Source organism: Momordica charantia (genome assembly GCF_013281855.1).
Source record: "Momordica charantia cultivar OHB3-1 chromosome 6 unlocalized genomic scaffold, Mcharantia_2.0 BLBB01000006.1, whole genome shotgun sequence".
In the NCBI taxonomy this organism is placed as follows: Eukaryota; Viridiplantae; Streptophyta; class Magnoliopsida; order Cucurbitales; family Cucurbitaceae; genus Momordica; species Momordica charantia.
In genome coordinates this window covers 32,556,928-32,581,621 of record NW_028275164.1, presented here as the reverse complement: position 1 = coordinate 32,581,621, position 24,694 = coordinate 32,556,928, and the positions used below count along the sequence as shown (strand labels likewise).

Here is a 24,694-nt window from a genome sequence, read left to right as displayed (position 1 = left end):
AAATTAATTCATTATTAATTTAATATAAGTTTCTCAACTATAATGGTTTTCCAAAATGACAATTATATAATTTATGTTATCTTGGGTAAAATTTATTTATCTTATCATCACATTATTTGTTTTTTAGAAGAAAAATATGCTGTAAAAAATGTTGTTTTACAATTATATATTTATGATAATAAATATTATTAATAATGTAATTCCTTCACAATATTAAAAATAAATTGATATATCATATAATTTAATTGTAGTTTATTTTACATGTAAATCTAATGTACAAGTATAATTAATAGCATAAAGTTATTTATTAAAGCAGGAGTATATTACTTTATTTTAATTATAAATTTAAAAATAAAAATAAATAAATTTTTTAGGAAAAAAATTTTAAAAAAAATTGAAGAAAGAAAATATAAGGAGAAAAAAATAGGGGGCAAAATATAAAAAGTAGATGCCCTCAACACGAGAATCTTGGAAACCCGTGTTTCAAAAGAACATCCAAAACTCGTAAGATGTCTCTCATGGGCATCGTAGGATATTCCGGACATCTCGAGATACTCGGGAATCTTACATTACTGCAAAACAAACGTGAGAATCCAGATACCCGTCTCACGAAAATCTTAGATTTCCACGAAATAAACGGTCCTTAAAGGTGATGAACTAAATTGTTACCAAAATTTAAACTATATGGATTATATAGGAATCAAAGGTATTATTTTAACCAAAACTTTTTCTAAAAATTCAATTTTTGTTAAAGGAATCTTTGAATTTTTACACTAAATTTTCAATTTCATTAAATCTAACTATGCCATAGAAATTTCCTAAAAACTCACCAATTTTATTGGCAAAAATAAAAGAACCTTGTGAAACAAGCTAGGAGGATCCTAAACCATTCACATTCCTTGTTGTGTTAGAAAGAAAAAATACTTAATTGCCAAATATAAATAGTCCGGAAAGAAATTGTTCTTACACGTGGAGAAGTATATAGAAGTGACACTTATTACAAATAGAATTAACTAAACTAAATTTTAACCATCAAACAAACTAACAAACTAAGAGCGGTAACTCGTTGTTAAGTTTAAATATTCTCCTTCAAGATGGGATTAAAATATTTTTACGTCCATCTTAGACAATAAATATGTAAAATAATTGAAGAGAAAAGACTTGGTAAAGATGTCACTGAGTTGAATATGAGTATGAATGGGTAATAGTTTGATAATTCCAGTGATCAATTTATCTCATACAAAATGACAATGGAGCTCGATGTACTTTCATAAACATATGATTTGTGTCGATATGTATAGCATCTGATAGTCACAAAATACTAAAGTTGGTGTTTTATGCGATCGATAAGTTGTTGGACCGTCCAATGAGAAATTGATAGAAGCCTGCAGTTTAACACTTGGATCTATAGGCAATTTAGAATGTTTACAAGCAAGAAAATTTGAATCATCACGTAATTGCAAAGTGCAGTGCCTCCAAGAAATATGCCCTTAAAATATATAACTAACTCGAGACCCAACAAGTACACTCAAATAAACCTAAATCTTTCATTTTAAAGGTAGGATGCAAGAGAACTTTCACATTATTAATATCTTGAGAAGAAGTATAATCCGCATATATACCACTAAAACAATGAAAAAATTCATAGAACCTTGAACAAACAAAAAATAATGGACTTGGATTGACAAAACCCAAAAATTCAACAATGCATGAGATAATTTATGAAACCACTATCGAGAAGCCCATGTCAGACTATATATTGATTTATATGACCAACAAACAAGACCGTTCTTTAAATGCACAACCATATTATATATCGATGTTCAAATGATATATGCTCTTAACTAAAAATTGAATACTCATTCAAAACCTTTTAAAGTAAGGTAAGTGAAAACTTTGACACTAAATTTGTAATCCAAAAGAAGGAAAACTACAGAAAGAAAGAGAGCACGGTTTGGTCGTTGCTGCTGATGGTGATTACTGGCCATTGAGTAGCGGTAGCTCTTGTAATTTTATTTCTTCTTGATTTTTGGTTTCTTGGTTTTAAATTCGAATTTTTGAGACCGAGAACAACTGAATGAGAGGCGGAGGCAAATCATTGTCTTATCCCCAACATTAGAACGAAAGCCAGCCAGAGAAACACAAGCCATGCCCTTCAAATTCCATTGCCCCTCAAGGCTCAATCCCACCACCAGACACGAAGAAGCAAAGGGTTTCTCCAAATGGGCATCATGGCCAAGCCAATCGCTGCACACCAACAAAAATTGCCTTCATTCTCTCTTCTTCCTTCTTCTTTTTCCGACTTCAATGGCGCCAGACTCCACTCTCAACTTCAGGTCCCTCTCTTCTCCCTCTCTATTTTCTGTTCTGGGTACCCATTCTTTACTTTGGAATTTTTGTTGAAACTGGAAATCGTTGGATGGACGGCTTCACTGTGAGACCCCCAAAATCAGTGAAAATTGATTTGGGTTCCCCCAAAAATGGCCACTGCAATTCCCAAGTTTTCTTTCCCCTCTCATTTGCTTGACTTCATTTGTAGTTTGTCACTTAACACAAATGCTTAAAAGAGAGGATATGCACCATGACAACTCGAATATTAATTTGATTCGTAAAACCAACATAGGATTTGATCGACATGTAAGCTATTAATATCAATATTAATGGGCAAATGACACCGTAAGGTTTGAACACAGGACCTTTTGTTCTGATTTCACATTAAAGTACCTTAAGTGAACAAGCTTAAGTCTATGCGTTATGGGATATTTAATCTTTTTATAAATACTCTTAACATTTGGTGGTCTTGTTCATGGAGTAAACTATTAATATCAATCGGATAGGATTCGATTTAGGAAACCCAACAACGAAATGGCTCCCCATTAAATAAACTAAACGAAACTTAAAAGCATGAGTGAATAGATTATAGTATATTTAATCTTTTATATATATTATTAACTGTATTTGATTTGGATTGCAGTATAAGAAGAAGGTTATGCAGCCAAAAGGAGCATTACATGTTACAGCAAGTGCCAAGAAGAATATCCTTATAATGGGCGGCACCCGTTTCATTGGTGTGTTCTTGTCTAGACTTCTTGTCAAAGAGGGTCATCAGGTTTTGCCATTCTCCTGCCTCTTGCTTTGCTTGCTCCAGATTCCTTATCACCTGAACTGAATTGTCAGGAAGATTTATAGAACACGTTACTTTGGGCAGGTAACTTTGTTTACAAGAGGCAAAGCACCCGTTACGCAGCAATTACCGGGCGAGTCGGATGCAGATTATGCTGAATTTTCCTCCAAGGTCTTATAAGCTTCCATTTAAGCCTTCAAATATGGCAGCTCTGGTTGAAAAGAGATGTGATTTCATCATTCATGGTTTTATTCGATCTTATTACTTGTGGATTTGTGGGACTACTGATGATAAGTCTGTCTATTGTCTATTGATGCACATTTCCCAGATTCTGCATTTGAAGGGAGACAGACAAGACTTTGACTTTGTTAAATCCAGTCTCTCGGCTGCAGGGTTTGATGTTGTATATGACATAAACGGTGAGTATGATTCGAAACAATCTCTTTTGGTTTGAAATTCTTGGCCTGAACTCATTTTAAAACCATTTTATGTAATCCCTTCTTCCGGTTTATGTTTCGCTGCATGATTTTCAGGGCGAGAAGCAGTTGAAGTTGAGCCGATCATAGATGCATTGCCCAAGCTAGAGCAGTAAGATTTCCAAACTAAATCTTCTTTCCTTTCACATTAATTGGTGCTAGGCATTTGCATCAAGTTTTCTAATGCTAGATGAAAAATTTTGATGTACAAAAGGATTTTGGCACTCTGACAGCATACATTGTGCAGGTGATTCGGGGTTAAACTGTCGACTTTGTTGTGTTGATAATAACCAGATTTCTAAATTTCAATTCAGAAACATTACCGATATTGTTAATTTTTTCAATGATTTAGTTCCAAAATACCATGGTAGATTTAGGTGTTTCGAAGTCATGGGTTTAAATCATGGTTGATGATCTACATAAGATACTAAATATAGTTTTTCAAACTCAAATGTTATAGAGTCAATGTCAAATAGTTGATCCGTGAGATTAGTTGGGTAGATATGTTAGTCACATATGTTAGTCACGATACTTATTAACAAAACTTAGCACGATGAAAGAGATAATAGATTTTGCATGGTTGAAATGTGATACATCTAATTATTCTCAGGTTTATATACTGCTCTTCAGCTGGTGTCTATCTCAAGACTGATCTACCACCTCACTTTGAGGTACCTTTTCTTTCCTTATAAAGAAAATCTTTCAGTTTACTTTGTTTGTCAAACACTAAATGAGTAGTTCATCCGAGTCCCGATCTCCACTTCTCTTTCATATTGTTACTGTTTTCCGATTGGATGCCTTGTCGTAGGTCGATGCAGTTGATCCTAAGAGTAGGCACAAGGGAAAGCTCGAGACAGAGAGCTTACTGGCATCAAAGGGTGTTAATTGGACTTCTATAAGACCCGTCTACATCTATGGACCATTGAATTACAATCCTGTGGAAGAATGGTTCTTCCACCGGTTGAAGGCGGGTCGCCCCATTCCAGTCCCCAACTCAGGCATCCAAATTACACAACTCGGTCACGTCAAGGTCCGTGCTGTTGTGTACTATTTATGCAATGGGAACACACTGTTGAGTCTGTTGTAGGCTGTGAGTCCACACAGATCCTATAATTAGAAATCATTCAGTTCCTTAATGTGAATAGTTTATTAAAAGGATTATAGTTTCAAACATTTCTTTATGTTAATGTGACGATCGAGCCCGAGCAAATAATCGACCATTTTTTGACAACTGCAGGATTTGGCAAAGGCTTTTGTTCAGGTTCTAGGTAATGAAAAAGCAAGCCAGCAAGTGTTCAATATCTCGGGTGACAAATATGTCACATTTGATGGGTTAGCAAAAGCTTGTGCAAAGGTACTTCCTTAAAAGACATAATCACAACGTCACATCGTCATGATATTCATCGTCGAGCTGATATCTGAATTGACCAATCTTCTTCTGTCACAAACTTCACAGGCTGGAGGCTTTCCCGAGCCCGAGATCGTTCACTACAACCCGAAGGAGTTTGACTTTGGCAAAAAGAAGCCATTCCCCTTCCGTGATCAGGTAATTTGGTTGATGTCAGGATAAGTATGATGCAGCTTATCGGATTCTGATCACTGACATGGCACCATTGTTATTATTGTTATAAATGTAATGCAGCATTTCTTTGCATCGATTGAGAAAGCGAAGAGCGTGCTCGGGTGGGAGCCCGAATTCGACCTGGTGGAAGGTCTTGCAGACTCCTACAACTTGGACTTTGGCAGAGGCACATTCAGGAAAGAGGCTGATTTCTCCACAGATGACATAATCCTTGGCAAGAGCCTGGTTCTTCAAGCTTGAGGCATGATTCTTCTTTGTTTTTTTCGTGGCTGTTTTAATCCATTTCCCGCCCGATCTCCAGGGGTTAATTCCGATCCCGGGTTGAGAAATCAATTTAGGAATGTTAATATGTATGTATTCATGGAGATTTGTTTATGTTTTGGCTCTAGTTTCTTCAAATGGCAAGCAATTTAGAGAAGCACCAGTACTAGCTCTTGTCAATTCATTAGAGGACGTTAATCATCTGGAAATGCAGTATAAATTATGCCATTTTTTTTTCTAGAATATGTTCATCTGTTTTCTTTCTCTCTAGCTTTTAATCACATCAAACTCGCTCCGAATTCTAAGGATTCTCCCGTTTTGCTTATTTTTGTTCTGGTTTGATGACATTTTTTTAATTTAATAAATTTTTGCTTCTATGATTTAAATTTCTTTGTTTTATGCAAACATTTTAAAACTATAATAAAATTATAAAAACTAAGACAGTAATTATCAATTAGAAAAAAAAAAAACCTAAAAGAATCGCCAAGAAATAAGTTTAATTTTGTAGAAATAGAAATAAAATTAGGGAAAACAACCCTAACCTTGATGGGGTGTATCAATATCTTTTACCCCAATGTACTTCAAACTTATTAATAAGTGTTGCAACCCTTATCATAGTTTTTTCGTCTGAAAATTTGATGAAAAATATATTCTCACATGTGTCAAATAAATTATAAAATCATATATTTGGTATGAAATTTGTAGGATTCATACAAAAATAATACTAAAATTAGATTTTTTTAAAATTTGTAAATTTTGACAAAGTTATTTAATAGTGGACTATTTTCATTAAATTAGTGAATTTTTCGGTAATTTTTTTTCAAAATGAATGGGTGAATTAGCCTGAATTGAATAGGTTGTAAAAATTGCAAAACACTTATTTAAATCGAGAGTTTAGTTTGATGAAATTAAAAATTTTAAGTAAAAATTGATACAGCTCGTAAAGTTTGGATAGTAAAAAAAGAAAATTAGGGAAGAAAATTCATGTTTAGATTCAAACATCAAAATTAACGTGTTGGTTTAGATATTAATGAAATGGTAGATTTAAGATAGGTTTTTTAGTACAAGATATGAGAATGAGAATTCGAATTTACGACCTTGTGGTCGAAGATTTATACTTTAATCAGTTAAGTTATATTCAGGTTGATGATTTAAGATTGGATTTGATATAATTGGCTAAGTTAAATAGATTTAGTCAATATGGAAAAGCATATAATAAGAATATTTTGAAAAGGAAGAGAAAAAAGTATAATAATATTGAAGGGGCCAAATGGCAGAATACAGTTGGGTTAGGTATGTTAGTTACCCTCCAAAAAGTTGGAAGAAACTGCTCTTCTTTTTCCTGCTAAAAGACACACACCAATATCCAACAACCTTATCCAATGTTAAAAGTTTGGTCGGTTTGAATCCAAATTCCAACCTAAATGGAATTTTAAAATTTAATAAAGTTAAGTGTATTTGGTAATTTAATGCAAGATTTGCGATTAGTTTAAAGAGATTTTGAGAATTATTCTACTGTGATTCACACGCTTTTAAAAGATCTTATTTAATTTTTAAATTTATATAAATTTATCATTTTTGTTATTGTTATTATTTTACCAACTAATATTTACTCTATTGATTCAATTGATGTGCCAAAATGAATATAGTTCAACAGTAATTGACATATATCTTCAAACAAAGGTTGTGAGTTCGATCCCTATATGTTGAAGTACAAAAATTTGAACCTCAAACTTTAAAAAGATGAGTAAATATCATTTACTGCTGAATATAACATGGCATCGCATATAACAAATTTATGTTACTAAATCTAATTAGCAAGTTAACTATCCTATTATATGCCTATCAGTAAATTAACCGTCTAATAACTTATTTATAGCTATTTTTTAAACCTCAAAGGCTTAACTGCCCTTTTTAAAATTTTGAAAACCAAAATAAACACTTAACTCACAAGTTGGATTTTACCATTTTTTGTTGAGGTAAAGAATCGAAATAAATATTTTGAAATATCATTCACCGAGTAAGACTAAGTTAGATATTTTTAAAATTTATGAATAAAAATTGAATAATCTTTTTTATACCAAGATTGGATTTTAACTGCTAAAAATTGTGTCCATAATAAATCTTGTGATGTCTTTCTTATATTTTTGTTTTGATTGAGGAGAAATATGGACCTTTAAGAAAAATATATGTATCGGTGAAAGTAAAATTCTTATGAGCCTCTTTTTGACCAACCGACATTGATATTATATTATATTATTAGATTATTCTAAAGTATTAGATTAAGATTGCATGATCTTTTAAAAAAGAAAAAGATTAAGATTTCATGGGGTTTTTTTTCTTTTAATTTTTTAATCCAGGTTGAGTGTGAGAAAAGTTTCTCCTTTATTTTTAAATATTGGGTTATATTTTTGTCAAATTTTAAAATAATTTTATCTTAAAAGATTAGAATATATTATTATGCCCTAAAGTAAGCGTCATCTCATTTTCAAATTTTAACTCTAATATTTTAAACTTTTAAATTTGATATCTACATTTAAAAAAGAAAAAAAATATATCAAATAAAAAATAAAATGGTACCAAGATATTTAAAAATTATTTTGTATATCAACAAGTGATTTTTTAAAAGGAAAAAGAAATATTTTCAAAGAAAAAATAAATACTTTTGCTAACCTCTACCGAATTTAAAATATTACATTGTCTGGCTTGAATTAAAAATTCATTCAAATAAAGTAGTATCTTTTTTACTCTCGAAAGAAAACAAAATTCCCACCCTCATATTTTGTTATACTAATAAATATATATATTATTTTCGTTTGATATATATTATTATTATGCACGCTTAAATATTGTGCTACCGTTTCATTATTCAAAATTTCAACATTATTTTATGGAATAGAGTTTTTTTATTTCAAAACTTTGAACTTTGAAACATGTTATTGGACAAAAATTGAAAAATGACATTAATTATATTCAAAAGATTCAATGATATATTTAATTAGCCTTTTATTAGTACTAACATAGAGGATTGAATTTTTATATCTGATTAGTCTTCAAAATAGTTGAATTAATTACTTCTTTTAAAAATAAAATATACTTTCTATCCTTATAATTCTTCTCTCCCTTTTATTGTTCATTTGGAGAATCTCAAAATAGCTAATCATAAATATCTTTAAACAACAATAATAACTATTGAATCACGATAATGGTAAAAATGAGTGAGAAGTTAAAAATAAATCGGTATATACACCAAAATTTATACATTTTCATTTGGTTAAGTTTCATATCTTCTATAAACTTAAGGTACGTTCTACCATTTATGTCAATGATTTTATTTTTCTTAAATAATAAATAGACGTGCGAAACTTTCTCAATAATATGTCCCTCCTTCGTTTAGAGAAATCACTGAGGTTTTTGTTGCTTCTCTATTTTATTTTGAAACAAACTCAAACCGAAGAACAACCCACATTATTTCAATACCAATATCGTCTAAAAAAAGTAAGCTTAAACATATCTCAACCAGTTAAAGCATTAATTCAATACTTTTCGGAACCCTTCTTTTGGATTCGTTTCAAGAGAACAATAAATCCGACTAATTTGATCAAGCTGACCAATTTCATGTGATTAGGGATTATTTCATGATACTAGTATTTCTATTCATTCTCTCTCTCCCCCTTTCTCTCTTTTTCTTTTTTCTTTTGTAATTAAGAACCTCTCTTTGCTTTATTTGACAATTCCTTAATTTAAGGCGTTGTTTTGTTTTGTTTTGTTTTATTTATTTATTTTTTGAGAAATTCATTCTTTTCTTCTTTAGGGTGTAAAGGAAGCAAAAATTTATTTATGGATGGATTATATTATTCCAGAGTGATTTGGTGGTCAATACTTAACTAATAATGTGAGTAAGATTGGTAAGAGGAAAAAACTAGTAATGAGTGTCCTTGAATAATGAAATATATATTATATAGCAAAGTTAGAAAATCTTTAAATATTATGAAACTAAATAGTCCTATAAATAAAAAGGTTGAATTTTTTTAGGTTTAATTTAATAATTTACATTCATATATAGATAATATTGTAATTAATTTGAACACAAAACAACAAGAGATATTAATAATGTTATTTAAAAAGTGGAGGGTTTAAATATCTTTACTTTTCATGAAAAAATAGGTAATAGATAAGGAATATAAAATTTGAAATATGCTTTGAATTGGAAGGGGAAAAGAACCAATTGGACCAGAACATGTAGCACTTAAATGTTGAAATATAATTGTCATTGTAATATAAGACATGGACAGCATTGTAATATTGATTAATATTTTGGACTTTAATTGATGAGTCATTTGAAGTGATGTATACTCTCTAGGTACCTTATAGATTTCTGCCTAGTGTATGCTTTACAAGTGGATATATTCCTCTCTTTATTTCTATAGAATTTAATATTGTAGGAGCAGGTGTCATTAAAGAGGATGGAAAAGCTATGTTACGTATTATCTAAAAAATTGTAGTAATAATTTTTCAAGACATCTCTATTTTGTTTTTAAAACTATTTATAAATTTCATTTTCAACTTTCATCTCTATACTTTCTAAATTTATTAAAGTAACATTATTTTTTATCATTATTTTTATTCAGCCAATAATATACCTATCTTATGCTACATTGTTCAATGACATGATAATTGTGAGAATTAAAATGGTTATATTTTAGAATTTATATATCAAACCAAGAAGACATTGAAAAATGAAAAAAAAAAATTTGAAAATTCAACCAGATAAAAGCATTTTTTTTCTTATTGTTGGAGGCATTCATCCACATGGAGGATAAATAACGTCCTATCAGTTAAGGTCTAGCTAAAAGACTATCTGTGACAGGAACGACCTTCATACTTAGTCGAATATTTGACAGAAAACTCCTAATTAGCAAGTTGAAGGTCTCCCTACCAATAACATGCGCGCCCAATAAGTCGACCTTCAACCTGACATGTTCAACAACAATTAATGAAGTGTTAACGACAACAGTACTCTTAGTAGTCCAAATATCTCCACAATGCTATGATATTATCCGCTTTGAGCATAACCTTTTAGTTTCACCCAAAAGGTATCATACTGGAGATAATTGTCCTCTCTTATATACCTATAATATCTCTGATCACTCACTTTTCTAGTCAATTTGTAATTTTTGTTTGCACCCCTGTATAAACCTAACATGAAGGATTTTCTCAAAGAAAAAACAATTAATGAAGGAAAAAAATATTTAAATCATATTAAATAAAACAATAAATAAATTGAATATTTTTCATATTCCTTAATTATTCATCAGATAATGGTTTTGAAAATTAGAATGCAGAATGAATGCGAGTTTCAAAATAAATTAATTTAAAAAAGGTTTAAATAAAATCTGACTAGTGCGAGAGCGCCACGTGGACACGGACTTTCTACGTGCCGGAACCATAATCGTGGACCCTACCGGACGGGTAATGACGTTTATGAAACCGCCACGTGTCGGGAAATCTGTCTCACCAAATCTCGTGTGGAGCAATTATAGGCTACTTTAGAACTAGCGTGGGCCCACCCCCGTCCGCTGGTCGGTGCCAGCGGTGGTTCATTTCGTTAAACCGTAATTACAATTTTTTTCCTTCGCAATAACCACTTTACCGTCCCTTGTCTCCTTAGGAAGCTTCATGGCAAAATGCAGTTCAATCTCAGCCGTTGGTTTTCAACAAGATATAGTCTTAGTTTTTGAACTTATTTACAGTCGTACCACACCAGTGAAACATGGCAGAAAAGAAAGGGCATTTTGGGGAATAATCTCACCGTCCAAATCCGCGACCCTCCATTTCCGCACCGTTGGATCGCCACCTCCGCCAGATGTAGAGTCCGATTCAGTTGAGAAAATAAAATTAATGAGTCAAAAAACAAAAAGAAGAGCAAAGAAAAACAGGATTTGGGGTGGGAGAATTTTGCTATATAAACCCCTCTACTCTGCCACTAAATCTCTCATCACTCATCAAAGTTTCAGAAACCACATTATACAAAGACACACAACGTAACCCAATATTTAGCAGACGAGGAAATGGCTCCTGAATTGAGCTCCGGGGAGGTGAGGGCAGAGCGAGATGCGGCGCCGAGGCGCGGGTACGTGACGTTCCTGGCCGGAAATGGGGACTACGTGAAGGGGGTGGTGGGGCTGGCGAAGGGGCTGAGGAAAGTGAAGAGCAAGTACCCGCTGCTAGTGGCGGTGCTGCCGGACGTGCCGGAGGAGCACCGGGAGTTGCTGCGGTGGCAGGGCTGCGTGGTCCGGGAGATCGAGCCGGTTCACCCGCCCGAAAACCAGACACGATTCGCCATGGCTTACTACGTCATCAATTACTCCAAGCTCCGTATCTGGGAGGTACGTACATCCAAATACAATCAAATTATCAGATCAACTAATTTCATAATATGTATTAGAAAATAAAAAATGAAACCAAATAGGGGTTTAAGTGGTGTGCGTTTGTGGTGTGCAGTTTGTTGATTTCAAGAAGATGATATATTTGGATGGAGACATCCAAGTGTTCGAAAACATAGACCACCTGTTCGAGATGGAGGACTCGTATTTCTACGCAGTGATGGACTGTTTCTGCGAGAAGACATGGAGCCATACAGCGCAGTACAAGATCGGGTACTGCCAGCAGTGCCCCGACAAGGTTCAGTGGGCGGCGCACCTCGGCCCCAAGCCTCCTCTCTACTTCAACGCCGGCATGTTCGTGTTCGAGCCACACTTGACCACTTACCGCCGCCTCCTCTCCACCCTCCAAACCACCCCTCCCACCCCTTTCGCTGAACAGGTACCCATCAAAATTACAACTATTTAGATTTAAATATTACTTTCGACTCGGACTTTCCCGTTTTAGATCATAACCCTTTTTTGTTCCTTCCCTTCATTTTGATTGTTAATACGTGACTATTTTTAATTATTTTTATTTTTTTTAATTATATGATTTAGAAAAAACAGTGACTATTCTTAATTTTAATTATTTTCGTTAAAACAGTGAACAAGCATCAATTATATGATTTAAACCTTTGATTTAATATCAGTAGGAAATTGAATAATTTTAATTTTTGTTTGGCAGGACTTTCTGAACATGTTCTTCAGAGAGAAATACAGGCCAATTCCACCAGTATACAACTTGGTGATGGCGATGCTATGGCGCCACCCGGAGAACGTGGAGCTCGACAAAGTCAAAGTGGTTCACTATTGCGCCGCTGTGAGTATGCTGCAATGATCACATAATCCATCATGCATGCACATTATATTTTAACCACGTCGTTTGCGGTTAATCGGAATCTGATCGGTTTTTTTCCCTCCATTTTCAGGGGTCGAAGCCATGGAGGTACACCGGAGAAGAGGAGAACATGGAGAGGGAAGACATAAAAATGCTCGTGAAGAAATGGTGGGAAATTTACGACGACGAGAGCTTGGATTTCAACTACAAGGTCGAAAATGGCGGCAACGAACAAGTCAACCGCCAAACATTTTTGGCAGCGGAGGCTGGTGTCGTTCACTACCACACTGCTCCATCAGCAGCCTAATTAATTGCCCCGAATTACACGAATGGATAGATATATGAATTAGTTATATTAGTATATAATATATGATGAATATGGTTCTTTCCACCTAATTTTCAAATATTAAGAATCAAAAGAAGAGAGATTGTGATGTTGATGATTATTAATTTGTGAGTTCTAATATGTAAATTAGAGTGCTTTGGGGAGGATTTTAATGTATTGAACTTAATTCCTTTTGTAATAGTTGGCTTTTGTTCCTATATTATATTTTTAATATTTGTAAAGAAAATTATCCATATGGCAATTTATATTACAAGATATATGGTTATATGAGGCCAACTCCCAATGAATTTTTCTTTGTTTTTCTTTAATACTGAACATAAATGAAAAACATATAAAAAAAAACATAGTTTTGATGGTTGTAAATTTAAAAGGCAATAATAAAAGAGCAAGCTTACAAAGTTTAAATTAGCTTTTTTTCTTTAGTATTCATGTCATTTTAACTTTAATTTAGTATTTAAATAAAAGCTCTATCCATCTTAGAAAGACTATTATTGAGAATATAGAAAATTACTGACTATATTATTAATGATTAATGACATTAATTATTCTAATGAATGTTTCAATTTATTTTGAATACCTAAAATAAAATTTTAGTTAAAATCTAAACTGTTTTTTTTTTAAAAGGAAAAATGTAAACTATTTAAAAGTATGTTTACATGAAAAGTAAAAAATAATGAGTGGAGTTGATGTCTTTCCGTCGAGTAAAATTACAAATAATTAAACATATATATTAGATTTTTGTTCACTTTACGAGGTCTAAAATTACATCTTTCAATTAAACATAACGAGAAATAAGTATCATAAAACAATAAAAACTTTAAAATGCAAATTTAAAATCAACGGCCTATTAGCTCAGTTGGTTAGAGCGTCGTGCTAATAACGCGAAGGTCGCAGGTTCGAAACCTGCATGGGCCAAAATTTTGAACTTTATTTTCCTTCCAATTTTTAATCCTCAATCTGTCTCTGCGATGCAATGGCGTAGCAAGGTTTTTTGAGTGCCTGAAAAAATGCCACGCCTCGATTCGGCTTCTTTCTCCATCACAAACCAACCCAATTGCTCAATTCCAACTGTCTCTCCTTCAATTCCTCTTTTTAACTCCATTTCTCAGCACCAAACTCCAATCCTCAATCTCCAGAATGGCAGTTATGAAGCCTGGTTCCGACCCCACCATCGTCATCGACGGCCTCCGATTCACTTACCCCGGAATCGACGGCCATCCTCCGCCCGGTTCCAAGCCCCTCATCGATGATTTCTCCCTCACCCTCAATGCTGGTCACCGTTGCCTTCTCGTCGGATCCAATGGCGCTGGTAATTCCCAATTATGGATCTCTCTAAATCTTGTAGCAAACAATTTAAGGGATTTTTGTTTTTGTGATCCCTTTTTTGAGTTTTAATTTTGGTCACAGGGAAGACCACGATTTTGAAGATTTTGGGAGGGAAGCATATGGTGGAGCCTCATATGGTTCGTGTACTTGGAAGGTCGGCTTTTCACGATACTGCTTTAACAGTTTCTGGTGATCTTTGTTATCTAGGAGGAGAGGTTTACCTTATTCTTTCTCCTTTTTATTTCTGTGTTTCATTGATGAATTCAATTGATATCGGATATTGATCCCACTTGGCTTTGATTTGTTTCATCTTCTCTATGGTTGAATTAGAGTATTATCCTTAAGAATCAAGAAATATAGGAATAATTTTAAATCCCTGATTTGAAAAATTAGAAATGACTTTAAATATTTTATTTTGTTTGGAATGTGAAAATTTTGGAAGGATTTTACTAATGTAGCTTTTTGATTAATGGTAAGTTAAAAATTTGATGAAGATAAATTAGTAACTAACTTTGAGATCATGCAAAATCGGACTTTTTTTTTTTTTTCTTTGGAAAGTTTTAAGTATAAACATGTGTTCAGATCATTTTATTTGGAAGAATGGCAAACAAAGGAATTCATTTGAAATCTGACAATTAAGAATTTATTGGGTTATTTTTGTTAGGACATTGTTGGCATTAAATCTAGTTGGGTGCTTTTTGAGTTTTTTGGGTTTACAAAGCAATCATGGCTTAGTTATAAGAAACTGTTAATAAATTTTGCTTGCATGGTTATCGTTTTTATGGCTTCAAACTTTTATAGCTCTGAAGTCTGAAGAAATCTTCTTGCATGCTTTGTGAATTATCGAACTAAAGGTTCTTCTCCTGCCTGCTTTTTCTCCAAAATTGTGCGCTTTGTTTGTTTAAGTATACCTCTGCCCTTTTATTTTTCCAAATTCTGTTTCGAATGGACCTTACCATGGCCGAACATTAATTTCCAATTCTAGTACCTATTGCTAGCGTGAATGAAAAGATTGAGAAAATTCTGATGGCTCCTCCCTACTCTTCAGTGGAAGAGAGATGTAGCCTTCGCAGGATTTGAGGTTTCCATTCAAATGGCTGTATCTGCAGAGAAACTAATTTTTGGAGTGGATGGGATTGATCCGAAAAGGAGAGATGAACTCATTAATGTAAGATAATCATACAATTCCATGCTTCACTTCTGTGAACTTAATTTTCTGGTCGCACATAATTGTCTTCTTTAAGACAGTTGTGCTAAGACCACCTATGCTTTGGAAGTGAATTTTGGATTACTACGTTTTTCTTTAATTTACTTACGCTGTACAATTTTCCCATAAATTTTAGGCTGCAGTGATATTTTCAGTCCGTGAACTCATAATCTTTTTATTTTTCCTTTGTTGACACTTAAGATGTTGGACATTGATCTATCATGGAAGATGCACAAGGTGTCAGATGGTCAGAGAAGACGGGTGCAGATATGCATGGGTCTTCTCAAGGCATATAAGGTATTTTAATCTTTCTTCCTCTCTTAACTTATCACTCACTTCTTGCATTTACCTTGCGTTTTAGGATCTTGTTGTTATACTTCCATGGAGAAACACATTTATTATTTTAATAGGGTGGCTTTCTTCTTCTCCTTCTTTTTTTCAGTGAAATATAGATATAGTTTAAATCCTCCCTAAACTTATAGGTTTATTCTATTTTGATTTTCCAGATTTGACTTTTAAAAGATAACCATTTTGGTCTTTAGATTTTCAAAATGTCTAGTTGTCTACTTTCGTTTTTGAACTTTCACAAATATAAAAATAAAAGCCCCCGAACTTTCAAAAAACTGGACCATTTTATACTTTATTATTATTTAGTCACCTAATATCTGTCACCCATTACCTGCCCTATTCAAGTAATGTGATTCCAATAAATGCTGATGACAACAAATCAATACACATTTTTGAAAGTCACATTCTCTGTCTGTTAAAGGAATCAGTTTATAAGTTCAATGACTAAAGTTACCTTTTGGATGTTTAGGGTTCAAACTGAAATAAATCTGAAAGTTTATGAACACTATTGGAGACATGATCTGATCCAAAATGATTCTATCATTTCTATTATGCATTTCAATATAATTCAATATAGATAGATTTATAGACATATATATTTGCCATTGCCACTCTTTCTATTATTTTTCTAGTGCAATTTTGAATAATTAAATGGTCGATTCTTTTTTTCATTTTAGCTTCCACCTTTTAGAATGAAAGCTGAGAAATGCTTCATTATGATCTGAGTTGCATTTATTCGGTTGGATTGGACCTTTTATTTTCCTTTCTTTATTTGTTCTCACCTCTTAGGGTGGATCCTCTATGACATAACTAAAAATCACTTTATTATTATTATTTGATAAGACGAAATTGAGATTTAAACCTATAGGTATTATTGCAGCATTGTATATTAAAACAAAGTTGATTTTGCTCTTTTCTTTCTAGGTTCTTCTTCTTGATGAGATAACTGTGGATCTTGACGTGCTAGCAAGGGCTAACCTTTTGAAGTTTCTGAGAAGGGAATGTGAAGAACGTGGGGCTACAATAATCTACGCCACGCATATATTTGATGGTCTAGAAGACTGGCCATCGCACATTGTATGCTCAATTCTTCTGTTTGTTTTCTCTCTCTAAATCTTTTGATGTCCAATTTTCCTTTATTAATAATCTATTTTGTTGTGGTAGGTCTATGTGTCTCATGGGAAGTTGCAGATCTCCATGCCAATGGAAAAAATTAAGGAGATCAGCAAATTGTCTCTTATGGTTAGTTTTTATGATGCGGAATGCTTATTTCCCTTGAACAGAAAACTGAACAAGTTTAAAAAGTTTTTCATTAGTTCAAAACTCAAATTTTAGCATCTACTTATGCCTTGCTGATATTTTACTCTCAGAGAACAGTTGAGAGCTGGCTAAGGAAGGAGCGGGACGAGGAGAGGCAGAGGAGGAGGGAAAGAAAGGCAAATGGTCTGCCTGAATTTGAACAACAAATAGAGGAGAGTCGTGTAACCGGGGATCCAGCCAGCTGTGCTGTTCGAGTTGTAAACAATGGGTGGGCAGCAGGACGGCTTCACTCCACCATTGCCGGAGAAGAGAACTTCTTGTTCAGCTCAAATAGAGTTCTCAGGCAGTAAGGAGTCTTCCTTTTCTCTTTACAAAACTAACAAAAAGAACTAGAAAAGGCTCAAAGCCCATTATAGTAGTTATCCATAAAATAATCGTTATGGAAGCATTTAATCTTTACACGTATTAATAGGGTGCTCTTATTTTAATTCATGATTAATTTCTGTGAGATTACCTCCAAAAGTTATCTTGTTAGCTCCAGTGTTGTAGAATTGCTATTAAAACAAGAAAATTCATTCTTATGAAGTTGAATGCGTTTTGGGTGCCAACTGCTTTTCAAATACTTCTGTATGCTTTGAGTTGAGACAAGCTGGACCACATACACTTTAGAAAACTGGAAAAGTAAAAGAGACTTCATGCAAAGTGGAAAGTCCATAAAATTGTCATCTTCTGCTATTGGGGATATGATTATTTGAAATGTATGATGTTAACTCTTTAGTTATTAAAAGAAAAAAAGGGAAGGATTTTTCTAAGCAAGATTTCTAAAATCACCTAACTATTACTTTAATACTTTTACATGACTTGTAGCATTTGTCTACTTGTCGATTTTGTAGATCCTATTTTAAGTTATAAAGGTTTAACCTAGAATGTCTTTTTTGCTTAGTGCTGGAACCTAAGCAACGAAGCATCTCATCAATGAAAGTAGACATTAGACATCATTATATTCACAATTTTGTCAGAAAAAGAAGTCGAAGGGTATTAAATTATAGAAGCAAACAAAGATTCATCATCACATCATCATTGTGTAGGAGAGGGATTCAATTTAACATGAAGATAAAATAAACTCTAGAATCAACCTTAGAATGTATGAGAACAGTTACAAGGAAAATATTAAAAAGAAAAGGAAAAAAAAAAGAGAAAATATTACACTGAAATGTGTGGGACATGTATGAGGCTCCTCTCGGACTCAGTTGAATATATCTATACCAAATCTCTTTGATGCCAAATCCCAGTGCTCTAGTACCCAAGCCATCAATGGCAGAAGTTGCTTCTTCTCTAATCCTTGTCCAAAGGATCATTTAGCTACGTCAAGCATTCTAGTACCCATGGCCTATTATATAACCATTAGACTGGCTAACTTAATTAGCCTGACTAATGCTCTCTCTCATCATACCGCCAGCTTCCCTACTGTTGTTACCAATTGCAAGTAATGCAAACTGTTACTACCAGTTTCAACTTGCAAGTGATGCAGTCTCATGTTGTCTCTCTCTCTCTCTCTCTCTCTCTCTCTCTCTGGCATCGGTCATCTGCATTTAAAAACTGTTGTTACAAATTGGAAGCAATGAAGTCTCTCTCTTTTCTTTTTCTCCACCAAGTTGTTCACATCTCGTAGAATTACTTCTATCTTGTTCAGCCCTCCATTTCCCTTCACACATATCACCCAAAAAACTATTGACTTTTTGATCCTCTTCATCAGTATCTTCTTTACTTTGCAGTCACAGTGTCAACTCTCGTGGGCCTCTTGTTGTAGGGTTGGTTTTTTCATGCCCTTCTATATGTGTTCTTTTTTCATTTTTCTCAATGAAAAGTTCGATTTCTCATAAAAAACTCTCTAGCGATGCAAGCAGTACATAGTGCACAATTCCTAGACCATCAATGGACTTGAAGCACGATCAGAGTCTTGTCTCGAGCTTGAAAATTTTGGGATAGATAAGGTAGAAAAAATAATATTCATCATCCATCGAGTTATGGCTTCCTCAAGTATTGACTAATAGATCTTAGTCAAGCCTAGTTTGGATGATTTAGGTGGTCTCGGTTTTTGTTTAAGGAATGGCCACTTCTCTTCTGCATTGCCAAAAGCATCATAAAGATAACTCTGGGAGTAGGTATTAGGGAATGATTTTCCAAGCCATATGTTTAAACAGAACATTTTCCTTATAGACATTTTTAGGAAAAAGAAACATTAAATAAGTGTTTTTCTTTAAATTTTTAAACTTCTGCAGACCAAAACAACCCAAACCCGTATATTCTCTGCTCAGTCAAGTGACTTTGGTTCTATTTCTGCAGCTGCCTTCCTCTGGTATTTGGTTTGTTAATGATTATAATCTTAAAGATGCACTTTTTGGAGGACAATAACAATTATTGAAACTTGATAAGTTACAATCAAGTTGTTTCACATGATGACTTTGCTGCTATAGTATGTAAAGTAGTGTATATTGAGACTTGAACAACGTAAAATTTTCATTACATAAAAGGGATGCAACTTGACGAAGATCAGATACTATGTCTTCCTTTGAACACGTTCTTACTCCATCTGTTGAAATTGATGGCTTTTGATCTGTATTCTCAGCAGAATCCTCAAATGTCACACCAAGCTATATTTGTTTTCTTGCTCCTTTCTCTCAGCTATTACTTGATGGAGAATATTGGCATTTGAAACCACATAGGACTGTTCTTCCAATCCATCTTTGTCATTACAGTCATCTAGCTTTGCCTCTGCTGCCACCGCCATTTCGGTATCTCGTTGTAGTTTCACCTCTTTGGTCTTTCCCCATAGGACAGCATATAGCCCAGCGACAATCAACGTTGACCCTACAACACTGAGTGAAGCCAACAGAAGGAAAAAACTGCTCTTGAAACATGCTTTTGGTTGGCATTTCAACACTATTTCAATAGATAATGTAAACTTGAGGATCGGAAGTTATAGACGTAAGTTGATACTCACGTTCCTACATATAATTTTTCTTGAAAGAAGGTCCAGCTGAAAACAGCCACGATAACCAGCAAGAAGGGGTTGAAAACTGAGGCATAGAGAGGACCTTTCTTTTGGATACTCCAGGAGGTTAGGCAAAACGCAAGTCCAGAGCACGCCACTCCCTGAAAGTGTTATTGGTGTTGCCTTGTAAAATCTATTGAATGTGGCCTCGAGGGGAAAATAGAACTTAGCGTAATGAAAACTCTACAAGAAAAGGTTTCGACTCGACTCTAAAAGAAAAGGTTTCGACTCGAGTAATATCTTTCAAAGAACAGGATTAAAGTCACATGTCTGTTAGAACTAGAGAAGATTAAGACTATCTCAATTAGTATTAAGCTTTTTGGGTAGAGCTTAGAAATAAATTTGATGCGTGTTCAGTTCAATATGGACAGGAATAGTGTCGTCATGTTCAATCGAGGTTTCTTCGCCAAATTCTCGATGTCAGACATTCTTAATTCTATAAAGGGAAATGTTAGAGAATGAACATACTGCATAGAGAGCTCCAACAAGTCTGATTGAGCTCTTCAATGACCAAGCTGCTAAAGTCCTGTGCTCGACGCCAATGGCAATTGCTCCACATTGAATGGTTGCCATGAAAGTCATGAGAGCTGTGCTCGTGTACGGAGCTGGAAACTTCTCGTTCACTTTCGCCTGCAGGAATAACCAGTGCAGTCTTAGATTTGACACTGAGAAAGAGGGAAAAAGACGGAATCAAGAGAAGCAAAGCATACTGACTTGGATTACAAACCAAGCCGCCCAGGCAACGGAGCTTATGATCAAGCAAAGAGAGCCCCAGATGCTACTGCCTGTGCCTTGGCCATTGGAGCTTCCGCCCCTCATCATCTCGGCATACTTCCAATGGATCCCGGATTCACCAAGCTCGATGGTTTGTCCACGGTAGAACGACAACAACATGGCCCCTCCAACGCACACGACAGTCCCCAACACCTTGGCTGCACCTGGTCTTGTCTTGATCGCCACAGATTCTTGTCTACCAAACAAACAATGATTTGTAGGAAAGAACATACGAGGAACAGTGCAAATATGTCAGCCATTATGATCTAAAAATGGTGAAGAAAGGGGGGATTTTATGTACCTGAAAAGAACAGCGAGGACAAAAGTTGCAGCTGGGAGGACATTGGTCAATGCACAAGCGATGGTGGGGGTTGAATATTTTAACCCAACATAGTAAAAGACTTGGTTTGCTGTTGCCCTGCATATTATTGATTTGAACATTTATATTTGGAGTTATACAAAGTTTAGGAATGGAAATGAAACGAAAGTGGTTTGACTTACCCAGTTAAGGAACATATCAGAATCTGAAACAAAATTGGCTTTGTAATCTTGGGTCTCCCTTTCCTGCAGTGATTTGTTTGTTAATATGATGTCCATTAGTATCAAGTTTAGAAAACTTCATAAGATGAATAATGTTTTTCTTTCTGCAATCTATATCTTCGAACTCCTCACTCCACATTCATATTTGATTGAACCGTTCAGTTAAGAATATACTAAATAGCAAAATTTGAATTTCTAAATCCAAAGAATGATTTAATATTGATTGCTTAGCAGCAAAACTTCAACTCCTTCCATGGCCAAGAGTTAAATTCAAAAGATGTGAAGTAAATTCGTAAGTACATATACCTCTCTATCCAATAGGCACAAGGAGCTATGGCTACTGTAGCAAACATCTGCCTGTAAGCAACTAGAACCAGTGGATTCATTCCAAACTCCATGGCTAACTTTGATGTAATATTCAAGCCTGCGTATAGGAATTGGACAACCACCATAACCAATGGTGGCAAGAAATCTCCACTAGTAGCCATAGCTTTCATTTCTCTCTTTTCTTCTTGTATGAGCAGATGGGGCTGAGTGGTTGGTTTAAGACAGTGGGGAGCCATTTATATATAGAGAGAGGGGGATGAAGAGTGAGGAAGAAGAAGATGACCAGTAACAGAAAGTTTTAGAAGAAATTCTAAGCATGGAAAAAGGCAAAAGCAAACCGTTTAAAATAATGCATGATATTTTTATTATTTGCTTGGGGGAAGGAAGGGTAGGCCATTTTGCATGGAACCAAAACCAGAGGTTACAGCTTACACCATAAAAACAGCCTTAATTTTGTTTGTCTTCTTAGGCCTCACCAGATTTTGTAGCTTCAAGCAACTGATTTCTTGCCCCCCACCATCCCCATGTAATCTGGAACATTTTCTGCTACTTGCTTCATCATGTGCCTCCTTCCTAAGTTTCCCTAGATCCTTTAATAACAACATTTTTCATCCCTCCACTTTCAAATTCCGACCCATATTTATCCTTTTGAACTTTCTATTTCTTTTATTTTCCGTTCTGTTAAATGAGGTTATATCACTGTCAAAAGTTAAAACAGTTGAAAAGTATCTTTGTTTTTTTAGTCGAAAAATTGCAGGTGTGCAGAATCGAACCATCGACTCTTGGGATTGTGTTTGGATCGACAAAAACAACTGAAAGGTATTTGAGCAAAAGATCTCTCATATTGTACAAGGGTATGATATTGTCTATATATATATATATAAATTTGCTTTAGAGTTCACTCAAAAAGACATCATATGGTCATTCCAGCCAAGACTACAAATCTTTCCTCTTCTCTAGCTGATGTAAGACTATGTCCGGGTGTTGAAATACGTTATGATTCCATGGGTTAACACTAACAGAAAGGATATTTTTGTTGTTAAAAGGCAAAAGAGGAAAGCTTTTGGAAAATCCAAAAAGCAAAATCTTGGGTGTGGCACCAAGAAGCAGCAGTTTGGGTGATTGGATTTTCTAGAAGAAGGCAAAAAATCAGATCTATTTGGTGAATCTACGTATTCATTTCATGATATCAATATTCAATAGGAGGCGTTAAAGGAGAGGGGAGGAGTTCTTTACTTTTACGCCCCCTCTCTCATGCCACATGAATTATAGGAATACGTATACGAGTTCATTTTTATAGTGGGATTTGCAAATGGATTTTTTCTTATTTTTTGTCTTTTAACAAAAACATTAGGCTTTTCTCATTAAATACCGATTATAAATATATGCGCGTTGTGTAGGATTATTTCTTCGATACGAATATGGTTACATAGTTTTTTTTTTCTTTTTTAAAAAAGTATAAAGACTAAAACAAAACAATAATAAAATTTGTATATAGCATCGACAAATATTTACACAATGCTCACAAATGTTTCTTTCCAATTTTTTATCTGAAAGAAAATCAAAGCTCTCATGGCTCCCTGATTATGATCCACATAATAATCCTAACAGTAGAGCTCAGACCAAATTATAAATATGATAAATTTAGGGGCTGAAACTATATTTTTAATCATAAATCATTTGGTCTTTGGAGTATGCATCATTTTTCAACTCAGGTGAGAAGTTTTAAATTTTGTCTTATAATAATAAATTATATTACTTTAACCTAAGCATTAATTTGCTTATGGGTTACAACTATACATTTTGCTTTTTGTTGTGGGTGCGAGCTTCAAAAGGCTAAATTCCACTCTTCATAAGCTGTGGGTGGTGAATGGGTTAATGCTATGGGTCAACTGTCAACCCATTTATCCATTTTCATCAAACATTTGAAACCATATCAAGTAATTAAGTGTTCAAAAACACATAGGCCTATTAAATATTGCTTTATGCTTCTAACAATTAAGAACAATTCTTTTTTAGCTTTGACACAAGAAAATTTGTTTAACAGGATATACTTGAAATTAGCTTCTTTGAGGCAAAAGAAAAGGGAAAATCCTTCTCTTAATCAACATGGTTAACCATCCTAAACTGGTTAAATATTATCGTTATTCTTATTATTATAAGAGTGCCATAATTGCAAAGAACGGATCCGTGTTGGAAATAACAATTAGGGATAAAGATATAATAAGCAAATAAAAAAGAGAAGCGTCTAATTTTGAATAGAAACATAAACAATACTCTTCGGCATATATATATATATTTTGAAAAATGGCAAAGCCCATATAATTAAGACCCTACATAATTTTCGTTTAAATGTGGTTAGGTATTCAACGACGTTTTTTGAATATATTCTTCATTATGTATATATTTACTTTGTGATATACCCATCGCATATATAGTGCGATTTAATAAATGGGAAATACGATTGTAAATCCTAACGCGTCCATGCAAAATATAACATCTTGCGCTACTAATCTACAGGATTACTTGGAGTTATTGGCACATCATGTAGCAAGATTGGATAACTAAGCAATGCGATCATAGAACCTAACACGTACACGTAGGATGTAACATCATATTGCTCATCCATGCAGTCACTTATGCGATGCCCCTTATGGTCATAAGCTCTATCGTGGTGTTGGTCTCATAACATCATATTACACAGTGCGTGTATGACGTACGCAAAGACAATGATATGTCTTCTCAATTGCAACACTTGTTAAAGTTTAAAGTGCAATTCGATGAACTTGAAAGGTTAAGGTAAAA

The 24,694-nt window shown here is 34.1% G+C and overlaps 4 protein-coding genes and 1 non-coding gene across 8 annotated transcripts; 4 read left to right on the top strand and 1 right to left on the bottom strand.

Moving 5' to 3' along the window:
- The first annotated feature begins 2,121 nt into the window (after positions 1 to 2,121).
- On the top strand, positions 2,122 to 5,688 carry CRB (chloroplast RNA binding protein). Its single transcript, XM_022299796.2, has 10 exons — positions 2,122 to 2,336; positions 2,975 to 3,109; positions 3,209 to 3,295; positions 3,453 to 3,543; positions 3,658 to 3,712; positions 4,211 to 4,271; positions 4,409 to 4,630; positions 4,838 to 4,954; positions 5,057 to 5,146; positions 5,243 to 5,688. Exons 1-10 carry the CDS (start codon positions 2,223 to 2,225, stop codon positions 5,420 to 5,422), a joined length of 1,152 nt encoding a protein of 383 aa, XP_022155488.1. The 5' UTR covers positions 2,122 to 2,222; the 3' UTR covers positions 5,423 to 5,688.
- A 5,742-nt stretch (positions 5,689 to 11,430) lies between these two features.
- On the top strand, positions 11,431 to 13,230 carry LOC111025915 (galactinol synthase 2). Its single transcript, XM_022303831.2, has 4 exons — positions 11,431 to 11,832; positions 11,948 to 12,268; positions 12,554 to 12,688; positions 12,798 to 13,230. The coding sequence occupies exons 1-4, from the start codon at positions 11,515 to 11,517 to the stop codon at positions 13,011 to 13,013; spliced, it is 990 nt and encodes a 329-aa protein (XP_022159523.1). The 5' UTR covers positions 11,431 to 11,514; the 3' UTR covers positions 13,014 to 13,230.
- Positions 13,231 to 13,893: 663 nt separating this feature from the next.
- On the top strand, positions 13,894 to 13,967 carry TRNAI-AAU (transfer RNA isoleucine (anticodon AAU)). The gene has a single exon. It is a non-coding gene; the product is annotated as a tRNA-Ile (tRNA).
- A 46-nt stretch (positions 13,968 to 14,013) lies between these two features.
- Positions 14,014 to 21,698, top strand: ABCI20 (non-intrinsic ABC protein 9). 3 transcript variants are annotated; one of them, XM_022303357.2, is made up of 8 exons: positions 14,014 to 14,361; positions 14,460 to 14,593; positions 15,427 to 15,546; positions 15,787 to 15,882; positions 16,858 to 17,010; positions 17,098 to 17,175; positions 17,304 to 17,539; positions 20,606 to 21,698. In XM_022303357.2, exons 1-8 carry the CDS (start codon positions 14,190 to 14,192, stop codon positions 20,688 to 20,690), a joined length of 1,074 nt encoding a protein of 357 aa, XP_022159049.1. In that variant the 5' UTR covers positions 14,014 to 14,189; the 3' UTR covers positions 20,691 to 21,698. The 3 variants fall into 3 exon arrangements, with proteins under 3 accessions (XP_022159049.1, XP_087981629.1, XP_022159044.1); XM_022303352.2 differs by having other exon boundaries at positions 14,019 to 14,361; positions 20,620 to 21,698; XM_088125503.1 differs by lacking the exon at positions 20,606 to 21,698 and having other exon boundaries at positions 14,017 to 14,361; positions 17,304 to 17,801.
- Positions 19,592 to 23,168, bottom strand: LOC111025476 (WAT1-related protein At1g09380-like). 2 transcript variants are annotated; one of them, XM_022303345.2, is made up of 7 exons: positions 21,869 to 23,102; positions 21,524 to 21,586; positions 21,324 to 21,440; positions 20,963 to 21,218; positions 20,717 to 20,878; positions 20,198 to 20,349; positions 19,592 to 20,072 (listed from the first exon to the last, which is right to left on the bottom strand). In XM_022303345.2, the coding sequence occupies exons 1-7, from the start codon at positions 22,123 to 22,125 to the stop codon at positions 19,838 to 19,840; spliced, it is 1,242 nt and encodes a 413-aa protein (XP_022159037.1). In that variant the 5' UTR covers positions 22,126 to 23,102; the 3' UTR covers positions 19,592 to 19,837. The 2 variants fall into 2 exon arrangements, with proteins under 2 accessions (XP_022159037.1, XP_087981628.1); XM_088125502.1 differs by lacking the exon at positions 20,198 to 20,349 and having other exon boundaries at positions 19,856 to 20,072; positions 21,869 to 23,168.
- Positions 23,169 to 24,694: the final 1,526 nt, after the last annotated feature.